The following is a 24226-nucleotide window of genomic DNA, read 5'->3' as shown; positions in this document are numbered from 1 at the left end:
GCAGCTTTCAACAGTGTCAGAGAAATCCATAATCCAAAAAGTTAAAAGACCCTAAAAATCCGTTAAACAGATTTATGCCTTACAAATTAATTACCTTCCTATTTGACATGCTTCACGTCTAAACTCTGTGTAGCTTAAATTATTTTGGGGGGGCAGGGCCCATGCCTTGGCATATATCCCACTGCCTTGGCACACATAGAAAGAATATATATGCTGGGAGGATGGTGCAGAAAACTCTGCTGTTGATCATCACCTCTCCCCAACCCCATCATCCTGTTTCCTTGCTATTTTCCTGTTATTTATATTTTTCTTCATGTATACCTATCTCACCCTCTTTTTAGATAACTGGATAGCCTCTTCCTGTTCATTCCTGTGCTCATTAGAATGTATTTCAAATAACAGAAACAAAAGTTGAATTGTGTTTAAGAAGGGAGGGGAATGGGAAGATTTTTGGGTTTTTGGACACATGACGGAATATTCCTGCCAGGGAGGCTGCAAAATAGGCTTTTTTTATTTTATAGTCTTTAAAATAGACAAAGAGTTTTGGATAGCTAGCATCTTTTGCAGTTAAGGCTTGGGCACAAAACCTAGATCCACCAATTGGATTGGAAGATAAGCAGGTGAAGTAGCCAGGACTTTGCTGAATCCATTTTGGTGGTGGATGGTGGTAGCAGCATTGCGACAGTGTCCTGTGTGCAGTACTGGAGGTGAAAGCTATGACGTTTAGTGATACAATAGTGGTGGGAGGTGTAGTGGTGTGGGTATGCCTTCACTAGACCAGTTCTATGGCATAGATTTTGGAGTTGTTCCCAGTTGCATGGCTTATATGCTAGGGTCTGCTGCCTTTCCTTAGGTTTGGTGAGCTACTCAGTAGACTTTTGAAGATTCCTTTCTGCTGAAATACACCCTAGTTAGTTTCTGCTGGCTCTTTTTTTCCAAACATATCAGACACAATCCTCCTTCTGTATCTTCATCATGTCCATTTTCTCTTTTTGAATGACATGCCTTTTAATCTAATTTCATCAGAAATTGTAACCCATTTAAGAAATTGTTATGATAGTTTCCTCTCTCTTTTCTTTCTTACTTTATTTTTTAAAAAACGTTTGATCATGAAAATTTTCAAGCTCACACTAAAGTAGATAGAATAGTACAGTGAATTCCCATAATCTGTCACCTGGCTTCAACATTTTACCATTTACATTTCATATTTCTTTTCCCATGCCTTTTTGGGGATAGAAGGAGAGGAGACGGGATATTTTATGGCAGCTCCAAGACATCATATCATCTCACCCATAAATACTTTATATGTATTTCTAACAGAAAGAGTATAAAAATGAGATAAGCATAATATACTTATCATACCTAATACAAATTAACAATACTTTTAAAATGTCATTCAATTCCAGCCCATGTTCAAATTCTCCCAGTTTTCCCCAGAATGAATTTTTACAATTGGTTTGTTTTAATCAGGGTCCAAATAAAGTCCACGTAAGGTATTTCAGTGATATGTCTCTTTTTTCCTGTTTATTTATTTATAATTTTTAGTAGATATGAGGTCCCTCTGTATTGCCCAGGCTGGTCTCAAACCCCTGGGATCAAGCAGTTCTCCCACCTTGGCCTCCCAAAGTGCTGGGATTATAGGAATGAACCCCCAAGCCCAGCCTCTAATTCATTTTTTATTGATAAATAATTCACATGCCTAATATGTCTCTTAAATCTTCTAAAACCTTTACCAGTTCTTCCTTCCCCTTTATTTCATGCTATTTATTTTTTGAAGAATTTCTCAATGTCTTACAGAATTTCTAAATCTCTGGGTTGTCTGATTCTATTTTTGTCATGTTATTGACATGGTCTTCTCTCGCATTTTTTTTCCTGTGAACTGGTGGTTAGACCTAGGGGCTTGATTACATTTAGTTTTCATATACCCTAGATTTTTTTTTTTAAAGATGTAGCTTAGTCAGATCTCTTCCAGGAGTCTTAATATCCCGACCCCCAGGGATTGCTCTTTTCTTAGACACTTGTAGTATTTATCTATCGCTGTTGTTATCCATTAAATCCTGCCCATTTCTATTTCTAAAAAGTCAAGGACCATGTCCTATGTGCAGGGATCACGTATGTGTCATCATTGCTATTTCCCCATACCTAGGGCACAATGTGCCTGGCACAGAGTGGATGCACCAAAAACAGCTGTTGAGCTAAGAGGATATGAGAGTACAAATCATACACCAGGTATCTGCTGCTTAGCATTGCTGCTTTATGTGTGGTTTTTCATTGTGTTACAAGACTTGACTCAACTCGTGGACTGTAAGCCTCATGAGGGGAGGGAGGAAGTCAAATATATTTTTGAATTCCAGGTACCTAACACATTGCCATGCCCATACCTTGCACATATTTAGTATAGAGTAAATGGGGAACCCTTGCCTATCCATCTCTGAAGGATTTTTGTGAGCTCAAATAAGAGATGCATGTGACAAGTGTATGTAAAAAGTAATGTATTACATAAATACATGTAATATTAATAACAACAATTATAATCTGTAGTCACTGCTTTTGTACATTTAATAGGCTCAGTCTTTAGTTTAAATGTATGGATCTATTGACTGTTATCATCTATTTTTCAAAGTGGTACCTAACCCTAGGGCTTAACTCATTAATGAAGAGGGATTACAGGGGACATCTATCAGGTGGACAGCTTTTGGTTATGTGGATTAATGGTATAGCAATCCACAGACAATCATCCGTTTAAAGGAGTGAAATATTTTTATGGTGATTACGCGAAGCTCTTGTGGTTGCAAGTGACAAAAAAATAGTTCTAGCAAAAAGGATTTTTTTTTTGTTCATATATCTAAAAAGTCCAAGGATATCTGACTTCAGGTATGGTGGGAACAAGGAAGTGAAACAATGTTGTCGTACTTTTCTATTCTTCATCTTTGCTTGTCTCTTCTTCTTTTTGTTGATCTTATTTCATTCTCTTCCATTTCAAATTAGCTTCCCTAAGTGCCCAAGGGTAAGTAGCTCCAGATTTTCTTCCTTCTAGCAAAGCAAACAGTCTTCTCCCATTGCCCTAGCAGAGAAGTCCTAAGGAGGACTTCTAGTCATGTCAAGGTCCCCTGTCCAGTCTTAAAGGAATCAGAATGCATTGGGTAGCAGACTGCACTGTAATGGATAACCCAGCCATATGTAATGGAAAATAAGTTTTCCTGAATAAGGAGTAGGATGAGACCAGAAGAAAAGGTATAGAAGAAAAAAATAACAGCTATCTGTGTGAACCTCAGGTCAACCTCAGCTCAGAGGTCTGCACCCTGGAGACCTCTCTTGCGGGTGTACTTAGTTGAAGATGAATTTGGGGGTCTTGGTTTTCCTGATTTTTTTTTCCTTTGAGGTTAGTCCCTTAGGTCTGGAAGGTCACTATTTGATGTAATAAGTGATGGGTAGACTGTTTCACTGCAGATCTAAAGAAGTTATAAACTGCAGTTGTAACATGTCTGTGATAGCCTTCAGTGGGTCAGCTGACCAAAATTATGCACAGTTTTGTTTCTATCTGTATTTTCTGAGAAGAGGATCCGTAGCTTCCCTCAGATTAAAAAACTTCTGGTGAGCCCAAAGATTAGGCAGCTTCCCGTGTTTCTCAATGGGGATATATACCACTGAAATTTGGACAAGAAAGTTTGTTATTGTGCAATATGTTTAGTGTCTCTGGCCCATACCCCTTAAACATCTGTAACATCCGTAAGTTATTATGACGACCCCTCCTCCCATATTCCAAGCATTGATAATTGAGAGCCCAGATGAGATTAGAAGTCTAGACTGCATGTTTCCTTCATGTTTGATCTTTCTTCTTTCTCTCCCAGAGAACATGAAGGAAACATGTTTTCTTTGTTTGCTTTTGACAGTTAATTTACAGCAATCCATCTATTAAGGAATCTAGGATCTCACTTTTATGAGCACAAAACTCCCACTTTCCTTAGGGGTGTTCTCAGGTATTCTGACATAGTTTAATAGTTTCAGGGAAGGGCCTAAAAGTTGTATGTTGGGGACTAATTTTTATTCTGAAAATTTGGTAATTGCTACTGCACCATAGTGTGCCTTATGCACTTTTTCCAAATCTCCTTGAGAACTCCAGCCCTAACATTGATCCATCCTACTGGATATCTTCTCTGATGTGAAATTAAGATGTTTCAGTGGGAGGCAAGACATGCAAAGGGGCAACTCCTGGGAGGTGCCCAGTTGTCGCTGCAGCCTCTTTAGAATTTTCTCCTAGGACAGTCATTTAGTTTATTAATTCTGAAAGGCCAAACACCAAAATGAGATGTTAAACTGAAAGGAATAACTTCAAGACCTAATAAAGAATGACCACTGAGCAGAGTTTTTATAGATTGCAAATCACTTTCTCTTACATTTGACCTTGCAACGTCTTCTAAAACTGGTTTGCCAATCTCTTCTTTTATGGATGAAGAAATGAAGGCTTCTAGGAACCAAGTGACATGCTCAGGATTGCACAGCTCTTCTTAGAAGGACTGGGGATTTCAACTCTGAGTCTTATACCTTTAAATGCCACTGTAACTGTATACTGCCTCCCTGATGCCTCGAAACACTTTTGAAAAGAAGGAACACGTCCTACTGGAGCTAATCAGAGGGAAGGACTAGAAGTACAAATGAGCCACAACGGAGAGTTTTAAAATTCTCTTCCCTAAGTGAGTTCCGGGAAGCTCAGGAAGGGGTTGACACTTGTACAGTTCACTTGTACATCTTCACTCCTGAAATGCTAGGACAAACCTCATTTGAACTCCCAGTCAACTGAGAAATTAAAAGCAGAGAGCAACGATGCTATTTTGTAACTTTGTGCCTTTTAAAATTAACCGAATCTTTCAATTGCTGCTTTAGATTAGAAGTGGCTGCTTGGATAAAGGGGAAAGAGCCATTCAACTGATGAATAGTATTGTAAAAGTCCAGACTTAGTTCTAGAAAAGGAACGCACAAGAACAATTTCTCCAATAACGTTTTCATTACAGAGCGAAGGAAAGTTCTTCCTCGTTGTTCCAATCCGAGGACAAGCTGATGTGTCGCAGCAGCCCAGGGAAGCATGCGAGCTGATAGGAAGTCCTTTTATTTTAAGACAGGCTCTAATGCTAAAACTTTCTCGTGCCAAAACCCTTGACTATCTTAATTTAAAAATAAGCATTTGGCGAGCCCTCGCAGATGTCTGAGCTGAGAGGTGTGGGCGATGGTAGAAGAGCAGTCAGTGTCCGTTCTTATTCATATTAAGTAGCCAAGTCTGTACCCTTGAAGCAAGTGGGGAGAGAGGAGGGAGAGGAGCTGCTGACATTGACAATGAATCCAAACAGGAGTTGCACTAGCGGTGTCCACCACGTTGCCTCTCCCCCGCCTGGCCTTCTGGGAGCTGTAGTTTTCGTGGGAGCGGCTCCCCAGGCGAGCTGGGAATGCCCCGCCCGGGCCGAACTACAGATCCCAGGCGGCGCTCGGCCGCCGGCCCCTCCCGCCCGGGTGCGAGTGTAAACTCCCCGCGCTGGGGCGGGCGGCCGAGAGCCGGCGAACGGGCAGAGCTCGGCACTGCGCCGGGGCGCACGGCTCGGGGGACCCAGGCCCAGCTACCTTCCCTCCGCCCCCGGGCTCTGTTCTCACTTTCCAGCAGTGGAAGGACGGGAAGCGGGAGCCATGCAGTCCGAATCGGGGATCGTGCCGGATTTCGAAGTCGGGGAGGAGTTTCATGAAGAGCCCAAAACCTATTACGAACTCAAAAGTCAACCGCTGAAGAGCAGGTGAGTGGTGACAGCTGGACAGAGGCGCAGCGGGCGGCTGGGGGGCACTGCGTCTGCCACTCTGGGGCGAGGAGAGCGGGTCGCGGGAGCTCTGGGACAAGGACCCAGTGCCCTTGCCCCGGGACAGAGGGCGAACTGCCCCCCGCAGTTGGGGGCCGCGCCCGCCCGGCCCAAGTGAGCCTTTAGGAGGCTCGGATGGAGCGCACTTCGGGGGCGCGCTGCGGCTCGCCGGGGACGAAGCGTCCAGGCGCGGGGACCCTCGGCCCGGGATGCCAGCTGCTGAGACTGAGTGGGGGCTGGGGAGCGACCTGGCGCGGTGTGGAGGAGGAGGAGCGCCGGGCCGGGACGCTGTCCCGGTGGGATGGGGGAAAAAGAGTTCCAGTGAACTCCGTTTCTGAAGATCCCAGCGGGTTGAGGGCTCGGAGAGGGAGAGCTTTGGGTGGACTGAGATGCGACACTGGAGGGAAGCAATTAGTTCGCTTGGAGTCACCTCTTGGGAGTCCGGTCCCTGTGGGGAAACTAGCCCCTGGGCTCCTGCAGGTGAGGTTTCTCTGGGCTCCGCCTCTCACCTCCAGACCGCTGCTAGCGGGCGCGGAAGGGGCCAGGGCAGCGGTGGGCGTGTCCCCTAGTCCAAGTTAAACTCTCTGGAAATAGAGTCCCATTCAAATCCAGGCCTTCCCTGCAGAGGGGAAATGAGCCTTGGTCTTGGGGGTTACTGGGAGTGTACCCCGCTTGGCAGAGACACGTGTTTAATTCGCTGGGGACTTCAGAAACTTTTTAGACGAGGAGTGAAGACATCCACTGCTCTGATGCCCCATCCCCTCTAGTGTCCACTTCCCTTGAGCCACCCTTTTTGCTGCCTCCATTCCCACTTGTCTGTCGAAATGGATTGGGTGTCTTCCGTTCTCTCTGTCCTGCAGACACTCTGGACACCTCGTACTTCTTGTTTACAATGTTTACTAAAAGGGACATGGTCAATGGAGGCTGGAATAGCTGAGAAGGGTTTATTTCCACCCCTCTAAGCTGTGAGCTAGGATAAGGCTATCATTGGAAGCATCCAGCAGGGCTTCTGCACCCGGCTGTAACTTCCTGCCTTGCCCTTCGCTGTGGGTGGGGCCTGGGTGAATGGGCCTGGCTGGCAGAGTGGGAGAGGGTCTTGAAATGAGGGTGAGTGGAGAAGGGCAACTTGAACGAGGAGCCAAGTGGTGTAATCTTGGCCTCTGGCGAGCATTGGGCTGGTTCTTTTTCTAGTGGGAAGTGCAACCAGGTTTATTTCCTTCAGGGCTGTGGCAGGACTCTTTATCCCAGTTGGGGAAGAAAATCTGGTAACAGCGGTCCTACTGACTGCCATTGCTGAAGCCTCTTTGTAGATGCTTCACGGCAGATTGGAAGGAAACCGCCTAAGCAGTTGGACGTATAAAACCAGCCTTTAGTTGGTGGTTTCTCCTCATAATGGCTGTTTTGTGTGTGAGCATAGATTGTGTGTGTTGGGGACTGGGGGTTTTGAGTAATATTGTGTGAAGGGTATTGTTGGTTATGCTCATCAGGGCTTTATCTGCATTCGGCTGAAGGGACCAGTGTTTTACTGGGCAGTCTCTGCTTTTGCTTCTATAAGCAAATGCTTACACGGCCAGAATGAGGGAATGAGTGTGTGTGTGGAATCCTGAAAGAAATAAATTAACCGGACTGTTTGGAACATTTCTGATGGTAGCTGATACATAACATTAAATCAGTTTGAGAGAGCGAGGAAAATACCATCTGGAAAAACCCAAATGAGTGCCGTGAAACTCATGTTGGACGATTTGGGCCTGTTCTTTTTCAGAGTCAGCAAAAAAGACTGTAAGGGTGAACGTCCTCAGTAGCTAGCTAGCAGGCACGTGTAAGGAAAAATGTGGGTATGTGGGAAGAAATGGCTTCACACGTTAATGCTAGAAACAGGTGTGGGCCTGAACTAGCAGGGAAAGGAAGGCTAAATTAAAAAAGTTGTTGTAAAACTTGTATATGGAGCACACACATGCTCTTTGAAATAAACCAGTTAAATAAAATCTGTGAATAAATATATGGAGTTGGCAACATTTCTCTATACTGTTTTCCACAGTTGTCTAAGGTATTGTCGTCGACATCTGTTGTGTGACTTAAAAGGGCTACACATTGTTCAGGGCCTTCTCTCTCATTGCTTTTTGTCTTATGTCTTTGCTGGGACACCTCACTTCTTATAAGTCTTTGTTGGAAAAAGTTGAAATTGATATGTTAAGACTGCTGTAGCCGTTCTGCCTATCAACTGTCTTCTCTGGATTGTCCAGAGTTGTTAGAGTTGAAAATATGTCCAGAATCTGTCCGCCTCTTACCACCTCCTCTGCTACCACTTTGGTCCAAGCCACCATCAACCCTTGCCTGGATTATTGCAGTAGTCTTTTAAACTGCAATACCCACATTTAGTGAATTTTCAGTATAGTAGCCACAATGTTCCTGTTAAAGCTGATTCTCAATTGGAGGTAATTTTGCCCCCTGGGGTCATTTGACAGTGTCTGGAGACATTTGTGATTGTTACAGTAGAAGGGATCATTACCCATATCTAGTAGGTGGAGGCCAGGGATGCTGCTAAACATCTAACAGTGCACAGGACAGCCCCCACAACAAAGGATTATCTGGTCCCAAATTGTTAGTAGTGCTGAGGTCAAGCAACTCTGTTAAACCTCAAGTCAGATCCTGTCATTCTCTGCCCAGAACCTGCCGTGGCTCCTAATTTCTCTCAGTAAAATTCAAGGTTCTTAAGATGTCAGCTCTACCTTATCTCTTGTTGTCTGCCTCCTACCTCCCTCTGCTACAGCCAGGCTGGTCTCCTCACTGTTTTTGGAATACCCCAGGCCCTTCCACCACTGGGCATTTTTATATTGCACTTGCCTTGACCATCCTTTGCCCAGACAGCCCCAGTGCTCACTCCCCCACCAACCAGTATGTGCCTGCCTCCAGGAGTCTTAAGAACGTTAAGTGTGACATTGACTATGGGAAAGTGTTAGCATGGTGCCTGGCACGTAGTAAGTGCTCAGGAAATGTTAGCAGATGTTGTTCTTGTTATTTTCTTTACAGTTCATTCTTTAAACATCATTCCCATCACACTGATAGTGTGGCCCTTTTTTGACCACAGTATTTGCAATTGCTATTCCTCCAAACTCTCTTGTCTTCCTTGTCCAGCTATATATTTTTTCCTATAGGGCTTATATTATAATCTACTGTATAATTTTCCAATATGTTATGTTTATTACGTGTTTCTCCATGCTAGACTGCAAACTCCAAGGGAACAGGGTTTTCCGTTTGTTCCTTGCTCACTATTGTGTCCCCAGAGCCTAGAACAAAGTTTCTCAACCTCAGTACTATTGATATTTTGGGCCAGATAATTCCTTGTTGTGGAGGGTCCTATGCATTGCAGGATGTCCAGCAACATCCCTGGCCTCTATCTATTACAGGCCAGTACTGCTGCCTCTATCAATTATGGCAACCAAAAACCTCTCTGGACATTGTCAGACGTCCCATGGTAGGCAAAGTCACCCTCATTTCAGAACCACTGGCTTAGAACAATGCGTGACACAATAAATATTTGTTTGAGTATGTGTTGCTTTCTTCCTTAATACCATACCCCACTCAAGGTATGGTATTTGGTTTTTTGTTTTTGCAATGAATATTGTATTTCCTTTAAAATAGATACCTACTAGGCTTTCTCCAAAGAGGAATTCATATATTGTTCATTGGGGCTAACCTCAGATATTCAAGTCTTTCATGAGGAAGGACATGTTTCATTTCTAACCCAGACATCCTTGCCTTTAGGAATCTGAAGTTGCTGGATTTAGATTATGCGAATCTCATTTTGGTCATATTGGTGGTTAAGGCTGTGTCATAGGAAGACACACGCTGTGGGAAAAGGTTCCAATGAATTGTTTGCACACTGTTTCCTCCAACAAGGTTTTAGAAACCTTGTGTTCTCCTGGGAATGAGTTCTGAATGGTGGGTGGCAGAGGAAAAGCGCTGAATATCTAGAGTGAGCCCAGAATTCACATAGGCATAGTCATGGCAGGGAAACAAATGTGAAACTGTTGAATGAGCTCCTAGGAGCAGAGGAAGTCTCTACAGGTCTTTTGTACCTAAAACCATTTTAAAACATAGTAGCATCTTTCAGGCTCATAGTCCTTTTGTTTGGTTTACTCAGTCCACATGGCTTTGTAGTTGTTAATGTCCTTGTCCTGGACAGACTTCACAGTTGGCTTAGTTTAATTCCTATTTCTTCTTAAATCTTTAGTACTATTTAGACAGCTGTTATTACGTTTTCTGCAAATTAGAAATGGGAGTGAAAGTGAGTATTAGCTTTATCATGGCAGGACAGGATACAGCAGTGATCCCCAAATGCTAATTCACAAAGGTGTGTGAACTTTTAAAGGTTTCAGTGAAATGAGAAAGACAAAGACTGTTGTGTCACATGCATACCTACATATATTTGGGTATAAGGCTGCTGCCATTTCTTGGAGTTATGCTGAGATGTTTTTGTCCTGTCTTCATATTAAAAAATGCCCTTTATTTGATGACATAATAATCCATTCTTGGCAAAACAAAACTGTCAATCATTTTTTGATTTCTGAAAGTTTTCTTGATTTTCTTTTGGTCTGGCTAATCTGCAGGGAACCACTAGCATAGAGATGAAGAGCCTTGTTCTGCCATCGATGTCTGTCCCTAACTAACTGGGTGACCTTGGGCAGGCTGGGTGACGTCTAATTTCAGTTTCCTCATCTGGCAAATAGGGGCCTGCCTCCAGTAGTCTCAAGAATATAAGTGTTCACTTTGGGAGGCCAAGGCGGGTGGATCACCTGAGGTCAGGAGTTCGAGACCAGCCTGGCCAACATGGAGAAACCCCGTCTCTACTAAAAATACAAAATTAGCCGGGTGTGGTGGCGCATGCCTGTAATCCCAGCTACTCAGGAGGCTGAGGCAGGAGAATGGCGTGAACCCGGGAGGTGGAGCTTGCAGTGAGCCGAGATCGCGCCACTGCACTCCAGCCTGGGCGACAGAGCGAGACTCTGTCTCAAAAAAAAAAAAAAAAAAAAAAGAATATAAGTGTTACATTGACTGTGGGAAAAGTATTAGCATGGCGCCTGACACACAGTAAGTGCTCAGTGCTGACACATAGTAAATGCTCAGTAAATGTTAGCAGATGTTCTTGTTGCTATTTTCTTTATTACCTAGCAGTGAACCTGGCATTTTGGAAGGTGTTTTGCATTTGCTTGACTGTGGTTGTCCTCTCTAAGGCAAGTGTTGTTATGCAATACTGTTCTTTCAATGTTAGTAAATTCCTTTTTGCTTTTCTTCTAATGAAGTGTTCAGATAAATACTTTACACTTTGTATTTTGCATTTAATCGTAACAATTCTTTTATGCTAGTTAAAAAAACTAACAATTTTGACATTAGTGTATCCATAAAAATTCATGTTCAACACATATTTATTGAGTCCTAGTGTGTGCACATTAATACTAATAATGATGGGTCACATTTATTGAGTATGTACTATGTGTGAGCCCCGTTCTGAGTGTTTTTATGTGTGTAAAACATATTTAATCTTTGTGAAATCTGTATGAGGTGATCATAATAAATAAAAACAATAATGAGATTAATTGTAATTTTAAAAACAGTTAAGACTTATCTAGTGCTTCCTATGTGCCAGGCACTATTCTGAATATTAACTCTGTATTAATGCTGTTAATTCAACCTTGGGTGTATGTAATAGTTTATTATTCTCATTCTACAGAGAGGGAAACTGAGATATGCCAAGTCGGTGGGGCCTGGATTTAAACTGATGCTTCTGTAGCTACATGCTCTTGTCCTCTAGTCTGTACTATGCCTGGTTGATTGTGCAAAATTCAAAGATACATCATACTGTGCCCTCCCTGTGTGGTGAGGGAAAGAGAACTCATGGATCCAGCTAATTATACAAGGCAGAGTGTGGTCCCTGTGGCAGGGTGGGCATCAGCAGTTGGGGGCATTTAATAGAGGAAGGGGAACTGGGGAGGCAGTTTTGTGGACAAATAGGGGTGTTTGAGTTTGGCCTTAAAGGTGAAACAATAGTCAAATGTGTTTCTCTACACTAAGTAAAATGTTAGACACCTTGGAGAGCATGATCCTAAAGTAGACATTTAGGGTTTCCATTTGCCTTTTAAACTTCTAACCTTTCTTTAAGCTCTTCTTTGTGGTCTCCAGGCACCTGATGATACCTCATGGTGGCAGAGAGTCTGCATGCATGTGGACAGGTTTAGAGGGAGCCCTGCTTAAGTGCTGTCTGTGGTCACTGCTTTGCCACTTAACCACTACATCTGTGTTCAAGATACTTAACTTCTTGGAGTCTCAATTTCTTTAAGCTGTAAAATGAGATCAATAGAACCCACCCCCTTAGGGTTGGTAGAACTTTTAAAACTAAGCAAAAATGTATAAATGTGTTTAGCATAGCACCTAGCACTGTTAGTAAATGAGATTAATTCCTCCTTTTCTAGTAGAATTTTACTATGATAGCAGTTTTTACCCTCCTCTTAAGAATAACTAAAACATATATAGAATCATGCATCCAAAACAAAATAGACAAGATTGAGGTGCCTCAACCTGCAGATGTTCAAATCTTACTACGCATATTCGTTTTGTGGTATGATTAGATGGAATACTTGATTAAAGTGGGATTCTCAGTCTTGGTTTTGTTTGTTATTGGAGATTTCCTTTTCCCGATTACTACTATTTATAGATTTTATTTAAGTTGATGTGTGTTTAATTCCCTTTGAGTTCTGCAGTGCAGTTTGCACAGGCTGATGTTTATATCTGCTCCAGTTGTGCAAGAAGTGGAAAATATCCTTTTTTTAGAACAGATCACATGTGCTTACTGTCAGGAATAGGACCTCAGTGTAAAAAAATGTATCTTGGGACAAATCAAAGTTACTAAATTTCCCCCTCCAACTGCTTTGTTTCAGGATTGGCAGTATTAGGATAAATAATAGGAAAAAAAAAATCCTTGGCTACTTTTTTTTGTCATCTTTCAAGGACAATAAGCGAGAGTTTCATTTGTTTTTTGTGTGTGTATGTTTGTGTGTGTGAGGTATAAAATGTACTTTGCTGAGGGTTTGTCTAATCGGAATAAATTATAAAAATATGTTTGACTACACTCCAAGTATGCATTATTTGGAGAAAATAATCATGAAGACAGGTCAAAGATATTAAATGCAGCCACCACAAGCTTTTGATATTATAAAGGCAAATTTGCAGTTTATAAGAAAGTTTTTGTGAGTCTAGTGAACATTGTGTACTCCGAGGATAGGAATTATACCAAGGGATAAGTCTGCATCTTTATAGAGACAAACGAGGTTGAGAAGACCCACAGGGAGGTCTGGGATCTCTGTTGAAATTTCTGCACCTCCCATTCTATTGCAAATGATCTTTGGAGGAGGACCAGGTTTGGCTTCTCAATGGTAAGCTTATTTCTCTAGCCCATTTCTACAATGTGGCTTTCTTATTTCTTCACTTCATCTTTCCCTCCTGTGGCTTTGGATGCATGCTGTGACGAGTAGAGAACTAGACCTTTGGAGTGTTCACCTGAGACCCCTGTCCTGGGATTCAGAGTGACGAAGCTTTTGTCTTTAATGGCTGACCTTTCTGGGGGCTTCTCAAGGACTGGGTGCTGAGTGTCAGTCTCTGTGCTGGCCATAGGGAGTCCAGTGGAGAAGAAGATGGGTTCCTGCTAGCATGGTGCATACATCTTGGAGGTGGCGCACAGTTAACAATGAACCAAATACATGAGCAAGAATGAGTTTTACTAACTGCTATGGAAATTAAACAGAGCATTATTGGTAGAATGGGCCTATGAAAGAAGGGGGCTTTTTATTACGTTGTATGATCAGGAATGACCTGTTGGAAGAAGTGATTTTGAGGCAAGACTGAATATCTGACATAAAGGCACAAATCCAGACACTACCACTCACTAGCTCTGTGACTTTGGTCAAGTTATCCAACCTTTCTGAACTCTAATTCCCTCTTCTGTAAAATGGGACAGTTGCCACCTTGCAAGGCTGCTGTGAAGATAAAAGGTAATGTATGTAAAGAAGCTAATATTAGGCTTGAGGCTTAGTAGGTGTTCAGGGTTACCCATAGGACTGAAGTTAACATATGAATAGTGGAAAAAGAAACACAGACATTAATCTTTGTTATAAGTGTTTATAACTCCGTCTTAAATGTTTTCCTAATGTTGAGTGAGTCAGAGATTCATGCTTGTCTTTATAAACCTAACCCTGGACTAAAAGAGGAGATGGGTCTTGTTATTTTTGTTATCCTTTCTTTCCTCTAGGATCATCCTACTTGATGTCATCCCTTGTTCTCCTGACTGTTGTTGTCCTGACATAATTCATGTCTGACCATAGTTTTGGGGGCTGGATTTTTAATTACTTTTTTGGTGTTAAGGAGAGGCCTAAGTAATTGAGGATTAAAAAGGAAAGCCTGAGATTGATTTCACAAAACATACATGCCCACCATGAACAAATAACCAATGTAGAACTCCTGACTCCTAGTCCTGTGTTTTGGTCCTGAGATCATGCTTCCTGTCCACTCTGTTGTGAAAATGTCAGTGTTGGTGCAGAAACAAAAAAGAAGAAGCTCTCCTCCCACATACCACCTCCAGTGTTCACCAACTTTGACATCCACAGGAAATGGCGTGTATTTAATTTGACATCTTTAAAAAAATCTTCAAAGCATTTGGATTTTAGTAGCTGTGTTCTTTGATTCAAGTACCCACAGAGTGATAACTTTCTTTCTTTCTTTCTTTCTTTTTTGAGATGGAGTCTCACTCTTTTGCCCAGGCTGGAGTGCAGTGGCACGATCTTGGCTCACTGCAACCTCCGCGCCCAGGTTCAAGCGGTAGTCCCTCAGCCTCCCAAGTAGCTGGAATTACAGATGTGTTCCACCATGCTTGACTAATTTTTTGTATTTTTAGGAGAGGTGGGGTTTCGACATGTTGGCTAGGCTGGTCTTGAACCCTTGACCTCAGGTGATCCACCTGCCTTGGCCTCCCAAAGTGCTAGGATTACAGGCATGAGCCACCATGCCCGGCCAGAGTGATAACTTTCAAAAGGAAAAATACTGGGTTGTGTGAGAGCAAATATTTTAAATCTAAGTGCATGCCCTATAGAGGGCACTGGTAGAATCCTGTCATATAAGAAATTGTGCCTCATTGAGCAATTTCAGGAAGGCATCTGTGCTCTTCACCCTCCCCACCCTTGCTTCTTCTCCAAAGTGGGGTAACTTGCTGAATCATTCACACACATTCATCAGTTTTCCCATGTGATTAAGGGCATCATTGGAAAAGTGGTTGTCCCCACTGTTGGGAGAAAGCATAGCTTTTGTATTTGTAGAATAGGTTTCCTTCTGGGAAGGTTGACTTGCCTCAGTGGAAAGACTTGAGGCAGAGAGGTTTCACTTAGCCTGGTGGCTGTGGTTATATATGAAATTACGAAATGACAGACAGGAATGCTATATTTACTTTGGTACCTTTACCATAAAATGTTCCTAAATACTAACTGATTCTAGGAAGCATGTTTTTCAAAAACATACATTTTATTTTTACAGCTGGAGATTTGAAATTTGGTGAAAGGAAATGCTCATGGAAATCCTAAAGATGATTTCCTTGTTTAACTCAGGACCTAGCTCAATCCTGGTGAGGGCTACCAGAGAACCTCACTGAGATGTAGCCACACTGTACCTCTTGCCTGCAGTGTGTCCTAAATTCGTAGAGATGGTGTTCTAAAGCTGAGTTCATGAACCAACACACAGATATGTCATTGGTCAAATTGTAACATTCCCTTCCATCAAAAGGACTAGGTATATATTTGTCATTGTTTTGTTTTTAGCATTTGAATTTTTTCGGCAAAAGGTGGAAAGGTATTATTTCAGTGTTAGTTTTGCTCTGTTGTATTAGTGAGCCTGCATATTTGCACCATCTAAATTTAGGATGCTGGCACCTCAGCCAATAAGAACCCTTTGTAACTAATTCATAATGCTTTTGGCAGAGAATGCCTAGAATAAACATTAAAATAGTGTTGGCCAGTTAAGGTCATTTACTTTCAAGGGAAGAGGGTGACCCCAAATATGCATTCTTGAAAATTCTTTTTATTTATTTTTAAAGGAAGAGTTTACAATAGCTTATGTGAAGCAATACCTAAAAATATAAGCAACTGCCATGATTCCTGGTCACATTCCAAATAAAGGTTTGTCCATTTGCTGCAAAGAAGTATGCTTGGAGGATAACTTGTAAGAGGTCGGCCACTGGCTTATGGTGTATTAAACAATCAGTGTGTAGACTTTTTGGAACTGCACCTTGTATCATCTTAGCGTGGTAATTTTTCCACTGGTCTTTGGGTAGGTACACACTAATAATATTTTTTATCTAGGCAAATGCAAGATGAGTAAATGCTAAATGATAGGATTTTGGAAGGTAATTCTAACAATACTGATTATATATGGAAGCTTTAAATTATTGATTCAGCAATGAATGAGAGAGTTTCATGGTGCTTGCTTGGTCATAACATCAAAATCACTAAAGTGCGTGATGTAATGGCAGGGAGCTGAATGGCAAGGACAATTAATTGCAGTTTGTTTTTGGGAGTCAATGATACCACATGTCAATCTGCTGTCCTTAGGGAGTCTCTCCCTAGTGTTACCCCTCTTTCTCACTTTTGGGTTCATATACCTGATATCTTTCTAAACAGGTCAATTTCATGGCTCCAGGAGTGGAGAATCTGATACAGGCCTGGCTACATGTCCTTATCACAGGGATTGGTTTCATGGGGGTGCACATTGTTCAAAGTGAATCCCAGGATTTTCTTGGGTGCTACCACATCAGTAATGTAGATCTGATAACAAACTTTCTAGAGGAAACTACAGAGCTTTCCTTTTTTTTTTTTCCTCTTTTAAAAACCAGTGAGTAATTATTATCAATGATTATCTCTGGCCTGACAATGCAAGTGACACTCCTTTTTTTTTTTCTTTAACTAAATGTATTCTGATCTGGGGAAGTTTTCATTCCAAAATAGCAATACAAGAGTATTTAATATGGAGACATGAGATTTGTGGTAAAATCATTAGGGCAGTGGTTCTCAAACTCTAGTGTGCATCAGCATTCCCTATAGGGCTTGTCGAAACAGATTGCAGGGACACACTCCCACAGTTGCTGTTTGGTAGGTCTGGGGTAGGGTCTGAGAATTTGCATTTCTGACATGTTTCTAAGTGATGCTGAAACTATTGGTCGAATCACACTTTGAAAATCATGGCACTAACGTGGTGGTGATGGTGTTGGGAGGGGGGGTGATTTGCTCAATGAACTTGTGATAGAAAGCATTGCATAGAGATGGGATATAAATAGTATATAAGCTTGGGTGACAGAATACCCATATTTACCATGTTTAATCAGAAAATGAATTTATTGGTTAAATAACAGAAAAGTCTAAAGATGGGGCTAACCAGGCCTTCCATGGATAGGATTCTTGGTTGTATAATGTGATCTCTGAGTGACTTAGAGTTAACCTAGCTTTACTACCATAAGGATCCCTGGCCCAAATCTCAAAAAGGGGTTGTATTTTAATCTACACCCTAAAAGTGGGAAACTTGAAGCATACTGCAGTCACTTGACTGAAAGATTTGGTTGAGAAACAGGGTGATGGTGGTTTTGGGCATGTCCACATGACCAAATTGTTTTTCACAAAACTTCTGCTGAATAAAATTTGAAATACTACTGTCAGCCTGTTTTCCTGTCTTAATGAATTCCAGACAGTTTGTAGAGTGTGGGAGCTTCCAAAACAGAGAGGTGGAATGGATGTGACCAGCCAGCATCTGTTTTGTCACAAATGAGGATGTCCTGACATAATGGAATCGTTCCCCTTGTTCTGAATCTCACCAAGCTGTTCACTTCTCTGATAGTGAGGTACAGACTGTGAGAGGGAAGGGCAAGGCCAATGTCATGTAACACAAGCCAAAAGAAAATTTCTGGATTCCTTATTTACCAGGAAATTCAGCCTACCCCTGTGTTTCGTCCACTTAGACCCAAGCATTTTTATTTTTTATTTTTTTGGCATGTTGACATTCTTTAGAGAAAAAGCACTGATCTGTTCTTGTTGTAAACTGGTTAAGACTTCTAACCAGTCTAATAAGTCTAAATTTCAGATTAAGACAGATTTGAACTTAAATTCCAATTTGGCCACTTACTGGTTATATATATATCTTTGGGCAAGTTATTCTTGTGGCCTCTGTTTCAACAGAGGCTGATATGGTTTGGATCTGTGTCTCTACCAAATCTCATGTCAAATTGTAATCCCCAGTGTTGCAGGTGGGGCCTGGTGGGAGGTGATTGGGTCATGGAGGCAGTTTCTCATGAATGGTTTAGCACCATCCCCTTGGTCCTGTTCTCATAATAGTGAGTGAGTCCTCATGAGATCTGGTCATTTAAAAGTGTGTAACACCTCCCCTGTCATTCTCTCTTGCTGCTGCTCCCACCACATGAGATGCCTCACTCCCCTTTTGCCTTCTGCCATGATTGCAGGTTTCCTGAGGTCTCCCCTGAAGCTGAGCAGATGCCAGCATCATGCTTTCTGTGGAACCATGAAGCATCGTGATTTAATCAGCCCATGGAACCATGAGTGAATTAAACCTCTTTTCTTTATAAGTTACCCAGCCTCAGGTATTTCTTTATAGCAATGTGGACTAATACAGAAAATTGGTGCCAAGAAATGGGGCATTGCTATAAAGATACCTGAAAATGTGGAAGCAACTTTGGAATTGGGTAACAGGCAGAGGTTGGAAGAATTTGGGGGACTCAGAAGAAGACAGGAAGATGAAGGAAAGTTTGGAATTTCCTAGATACTGATTAAATGGTTGTGAACAAAATGCTGGTAATGATATGGACAGTGAAGTCCAGGCTGAGGAGGTCTCAGATGGAAATGAGGAACTCATTGGGAACCGGACTAAAGGTCACTTTTGTTATGTGTTAGCAAAGAGGTTGGCTGCATTGTGTCCCTGCCATAGGGATCTGTGGAACTTTTAACTTGAGAGTGATGATTTAGGGTAACTGGCAGAAGAAATTTCTAAGCAGCAAAGTATTCAAGATGCAGCCTGGCTGCTCCTAACAACCTATGTTTATATGTGTGAGCAAAGAAATTACCTAAACTTGAACTTATATTTAAAGGGGAAGCAAAGTATAAAAGTTTGGAAAATTTGCAGCCCGGCCATGTGGTAGAAAAGAAAAGCCCATTTTCTGGGGAGTAATTCAAGCAGGCTACAGAAATTTGCTTAAGTAAAAAGGGCCAAGTGCTAACATCCAAGACAACGGGGAGAAGGCCTCAAAAGCATTTCAGAGAACTTTGCAGCAGACCCTCTCATCATGGGCCCAGAAGCCTAGGGGGACTGAGTCATTTCCTGGGCCAGGCACAGGGCTCTGCTGCCCTGCATAGCCTTGGGACACTGCTCTCCACATCCTAGTTGCTCCAGATCCAGCTATGGCTCATAGGGGCCCAGGTTACGCTCGGGCCACTGCTTCAGAGGGTGCAAGCTGTAAGCCTTGGTGGCTTCCATGTGGTGTTAAGCCTGTAAGTGCGCAGAGTGCAAGAGCTGGGGCTTGGGAGCCTCCAACTAGATTTCAGAGGATGTATGGAAAAACTTGGATGTCCAGGCAGAAGCCTGCCACAGGGGCAGAGCCCTCATAAAGAAACTCTACTAGGGCAATGCAGAGGGGAAATGTGGGGTTGGAGCCCTTACACAGAGTCCCCACTGGGGCATTACCTAGTGGAGCTGTGAGAAGAGCACCACCGTCCTCCAGACCCCAGAATGGTAGATCTACTGGCAACTTGCACTCTCAGCCTGGAAAAGCCACAGGCAGTCAATGCCAGCCTTTGAGAGCAGCTGCAGGTGCTGAACCCTGCAATGCCACAGAGGTGGAGCTGCCCAAGGCCTTGGGATTGCACTTCTTGCACTAGTGAGCCCTGGATGTGAGACATAGAGTCAAAGGAGATTATTTTGGAGCTTTAAGACTTAATGACTGCCCTGCTGGGTTTTGGACTTGCATGGAGCCTATAGCCCCTTTCTTTTGGCCAATTTCTTCCTTTTTGAACAGGAAAATTTACCCAATGCCTATCCCCCCATTGTATCTTGGAAGTAACTAACTTGTTTTTTAATTTATAGGCTCATAGGCAGAAGGGACTAGCTTTATCTCAGATGAGACTTTGGACTTTGGACTTTTGAGTTAATGCTGGAATAAGTTAAGAATTTGGGGACTGTTGGGAAGCCATGATTGTATTTTGCAATGTGAGAAGGAAGAAGGATATGTGATTCGGGGGACCAGGGGTAGAATGATATGGTTTGAATCTGTGTCCCCACCAAATCTCATGTCAAATTGTAATCCCCAATGTTGCAGGTGAGGCCTGATGGGAGGTGATTGGATCATGGAGGTGGTTTCTCATGAATGGTTTAGCAACACCCCCTTAGTGCTGTTCTTGTGATAGTGAGTGAGTTCTCATGAGATCTGGTCATTTAACAGTCTGGCACCACCCCTGTTAGTCTCTCTCTCTCTCTCTTTTTTTTTTTTTGGGACAGAGTCTCACTCTGTCGCCCAGGCTGGAGTGCAGTGGCATGATCTAGGCTCACTGCAACCTCCACCTCCTGGGTTCAAGTGATTCTCCTGCCTCAGACTACCGAGTAGCTGGGATTACAGGTGCATACCATCAAGCCATGTTGGCCAGGCTGGTCTCGAAATCTGGCCCCCTTGGCCGGCCAAAGTATTGGGATTACAGGTGTGAGCCACTGTGCCTAGCCCCTTGTCACTCTCTCTTGCTCCTGCTTCCACCATGTGAGATGGCTCACTCCCACTTTGCCTTCTGCCATGATTGTAACTTTCCTGAGGCCAACCCAGAAGCTGAACAGATGTCAGCATCATGCTTCCTGTACAGCCTGCAGAACAGTGAAGCAATTAAATCTCTCTTTTTTTTTTTGAAATAAATTACCCAGTCTCAGGTATTTTTTTTTTTTTTGTAGCAGTGTGAGAATGGACTAATACAGAGGCTAAAAGAGGACAGTGCATAATAATATGATCTAAGTGATAGGGTAATTGTACAGATTAAAAGAAATACGTGGGTAGAGTGCTCAGCCCAAAGCCTGGCTTTTAGTTCCCTCATTCTGATTACCTCTGTATTCACAGCATCAACAAGGTTTTTGACTTGAATTTCTAGTTTTAGACACCTTAATAAAGAAAAAAACGACTCAAAGGCAATCAATGTGGGGATTGCGGGGAGAGGATCGATAGAACAATGGGGAGGAGGAGGGTAAGGGAGGGAGGAGGCTAAATAGTCTTTAAGTTAGGTAATCAGCATTAGGATTTTTGGGAGTTGATACAGGTCAAATAGTGGTGAAAGGTGGGATGCCTAAGAGGAAGATATTTAAGGATGGCACATGCTATTTACAAGCATGGTGTTACTTTTGTTGCCAGAATAATTTTTGTCTTTATCAACATGTTTCCTTTCATCATAATTATAGACTATAGCTAGGTGGAGGAATAAATAATAAGATACACTAATTGGGGTTACACAATACCAAGGCTGTGTAGCACTGCTGTCTCAACACAGAAATCTCTAATTCCTAACTGTCATGTTTCAGCCTTGGCCATAGTGACTTCCTACCTTATCTTTTCCCACTTGACTTGGCAGCCTGTTTATATAGTTATCTTTATCCAATATAAGTCATAAGGCCCTATATTCTTGAGCCTCAAAATCTTTATATCTTTTACCCTTTTCGGTTTTTTTTTTTTTTGGTAATAGCAGTATATAGCCACTTTAGAGACTAGGATATAAATTTTCAATGTTTTTTTCTTTCCCCAACACGAATATGATAGTTTGCTTTTCTTGATTGTCACACAATTTCTCTCCTGAAAACTGTGGCTTAACTGGTCACTAGAAAGCATAAAGGGGAAAAAAAAGCAGAAAGGGGGGTTAGTCCAAATAGTATCCATCTTTCTCAGGGGAGAGATTTCGATTATATTACACATGTATGTGGATACCTTCATCAGTTACAGTTTAGTCATTGACTAACTTGGACAACTGGATGCCTACCTCATTGAATAGTTGCGAAGATTCAATAAGGTGATGAGATGCTACTTGTAGTAAGGGTGCAGTAGATACCAGCTGCTGCTACTCACCTTACTGCTGCTCTTCCTCCTGTACTATGATTATTGCTCTCTGCCTACTGCTGTTTTGTGCTACTACTGGTGTTGTTGCTACTAGAACTTAGAAGTTTGCATAAGAATGGAAGAAATGGTTAATCACAGAAACATTTCTCTGTGCAGGTAGTATGGACTCTCTCATTGCCTTATCACTGTTGAGTAAATAAGCAACAGTTTGGTGCTCTATTGCTGAAAAAACTCTAACCACATAGTCAATTCTCAAATGCTTGGGGTGTATGTGGCAAATTTTTTTTTTTAACTTTAAGTTCTGGGATACACTTGCAGAATGTGCAGGTTTGTTACGTAAGTATACATGTGCCATGGTGGTTTGCTGCACCTATCAACCCATCATCTAGGTTTTAAGCCCTACGTGCATTAGGTATTTATCCTAATGTTCTCTCTCCCCTTGCCCCACAACCCCCAACAGGCCCTGGTGTGTGATGTTCCCCTCCCTGTGTCCATGTGTTCTCATTGTTCAACTCCCACTTATGAGTGAGAACATGCAGTGTTTGGTTTTCTGTTCCTGTGATAGTTTGCTGGGAATGATGGTTTCCAGCTTTATCCATGTCCCTGCAAGTAACATGAACTCATTTTTTTTTCATGGCTGCATTGTATTCCATGGTGTATATGTGCTACATTTTCTTTATCCAGTCTGTCATTGATGGGCATTTGGGTTGGTTCCAAGTCTTTGCTATTGTAAATAGTGCTGCAATAAACATACATGTACATGTGTCTTTATAGTAGAATGATTTATAATCCTTTGGGTATATACCCAGTAATGGGATTGCTGGGTCAAATGGTATTTCTGGTTCTAGATCCTTGAGGAATTGCCACACTGTCATCCACAATGGTTGAACTAACTTGTACTCCTACCAACAGTGTAAAGCGTCCCTATTTCTCCACAGCCTCACCAGTATCTCTTGTTTCCTGACTTTTTAATGATTGCTACTCTGACTGGTGTGAGATGGTATCTCATTGTGGTTTTGATTTGAATTTCTCTAATGACCAGTGCTGATGATCTTTTTTTCATATGTTTGTTGGCCGCATAAATGTCTTCTTTTGAGAAGTGTCTGTTCATATCCTTTGCCCACTTTTTGGTGGGGTTGTTTTTTTCCTGTAAATTTGTATAAGTTCCTTGTAGAATCCGGATATTAGACCTTTGTTAGATGGATAGATTGCAAAAATTTTCTCCCATTCTGTAGATTGTGTGGCAAGTTTTTAAACCTATATTAGCACTGGGTTGCAGCCCAAGAGTCTTCTAGACCACTTCCCCCAACTATCAGCTGTTGTGTGCATAGGAATGAGATTACCAAGTTTGAGTACCAATTAAAGGAATGCATATTCTATCAGAATCCATATATATATATTCATACAAACATATGTAGGATTCTCAAGGCAGTGTTTTCCAAAATATTTTCAGACTTTCTCCAGTATTCTTACTAACCAATACTTGACTCTTGGTTAAACAGTTCCCATCCAGAGTTTTATAAGAAAAGAGGAAAAATGAAATTCTCTTCTTTCTGTGATTGAAACAAAAAGACAAACACACTGAAGAAACTGACATAGAAGTAGGTGCTTTAGAGTGAGTGCTTATGTGTTCAGAGAAGCTGTAAGCACAGGAGAGAAGACAGTTGAGGAGGTTTGGTCAGAAGTGGAATGGTGGGATGAGCTTCTGAACTCTGCATTTTAGTGAGAGTACAGGATAAATCTGCTGTGTGGGCTGGTGTTGAGAGTTAGGACACCCTGAACTTGGGGAAGTTATCCCCAATCTATCAGAGATGAAAAAAACAGTTTGGGACATTTTCAGAATAGATATATTTCTTGAGTATCTAAATGGGTGGACATTAAGAGATCCGACTTTTACTCTTGTTTTCCCAGAGTTACGGTTTGAGAATTACGTGTAGGATCTTCGGGCAAATTTTCCTTGCCTTGTAGTATAAAAGGATGCTTAATAAATATTTGTTGAGCTGAGGATAATGGGGAGCAGGAAGGGTCAAACTTGAACCACTGTTGCCTTTGGAAAATGGGTAGCTGTTGAGTGATGGTGTGGATCCCAGATCAGACCATCAAAGGCCGGGGGGGGTCTTTCTGGGAGAGGAAAGAACCTGGAGTTACCCTAGGGCATGTGTGTGTGTGTGTGTGTGTGCGTGTGTGTGTGTGTCTATATATATAATACTCTCTT

General features: G+C 42.1%; 1 protein-coding gene across 2 annotated transcripts in view; it reads left to right on the top strand.

Moving 5' to 3' along the window:
* The first annotated feature begins 5503 nt into the window (after nucleotides 1-5503).
* MITF (melanocyte inducing transcription factor) overlaps nucleotides 5504-24226 on the top strand; it is a 226730-nt gene continuing 208007 nt past the window's right edge. For both annotated transcript variants that reach the window (XM_002813534.5, XM_009238801.4), the window contains exon 1: nucleotides 5504-5780. In XM_002813534.5, the coding sequence (XP_002813580.1) occupies nucleotides 5677-5780 (104 nt within the window). In that variant the 5' untranslated portion in view covers nucleotides 5504-5676. The remainder of the gene's footprint in view (nucleotides 5781-24226) is intronic.

The sequence above is a fragment of the Pongo abelii genome, chromosome 2, assembly GCF_028885655.2.
Source record: "Pongo abelii isolate AG06213 chromosome 2, NHGRI_mPonAbe1-v2.0_pri, whole genome shotgun sequence".
Taxonomy (NCBI): Eukaryota; Metazoa; Chordata; class Mammalia; order Primates; family Hominidae; genus Pongo; species Pongo abelii.
The sequence above is the reverse complement of the archived record's forward strand: the minus strand, read 5'-3'. Positions and strand labels throughout refer to the sequence as shown.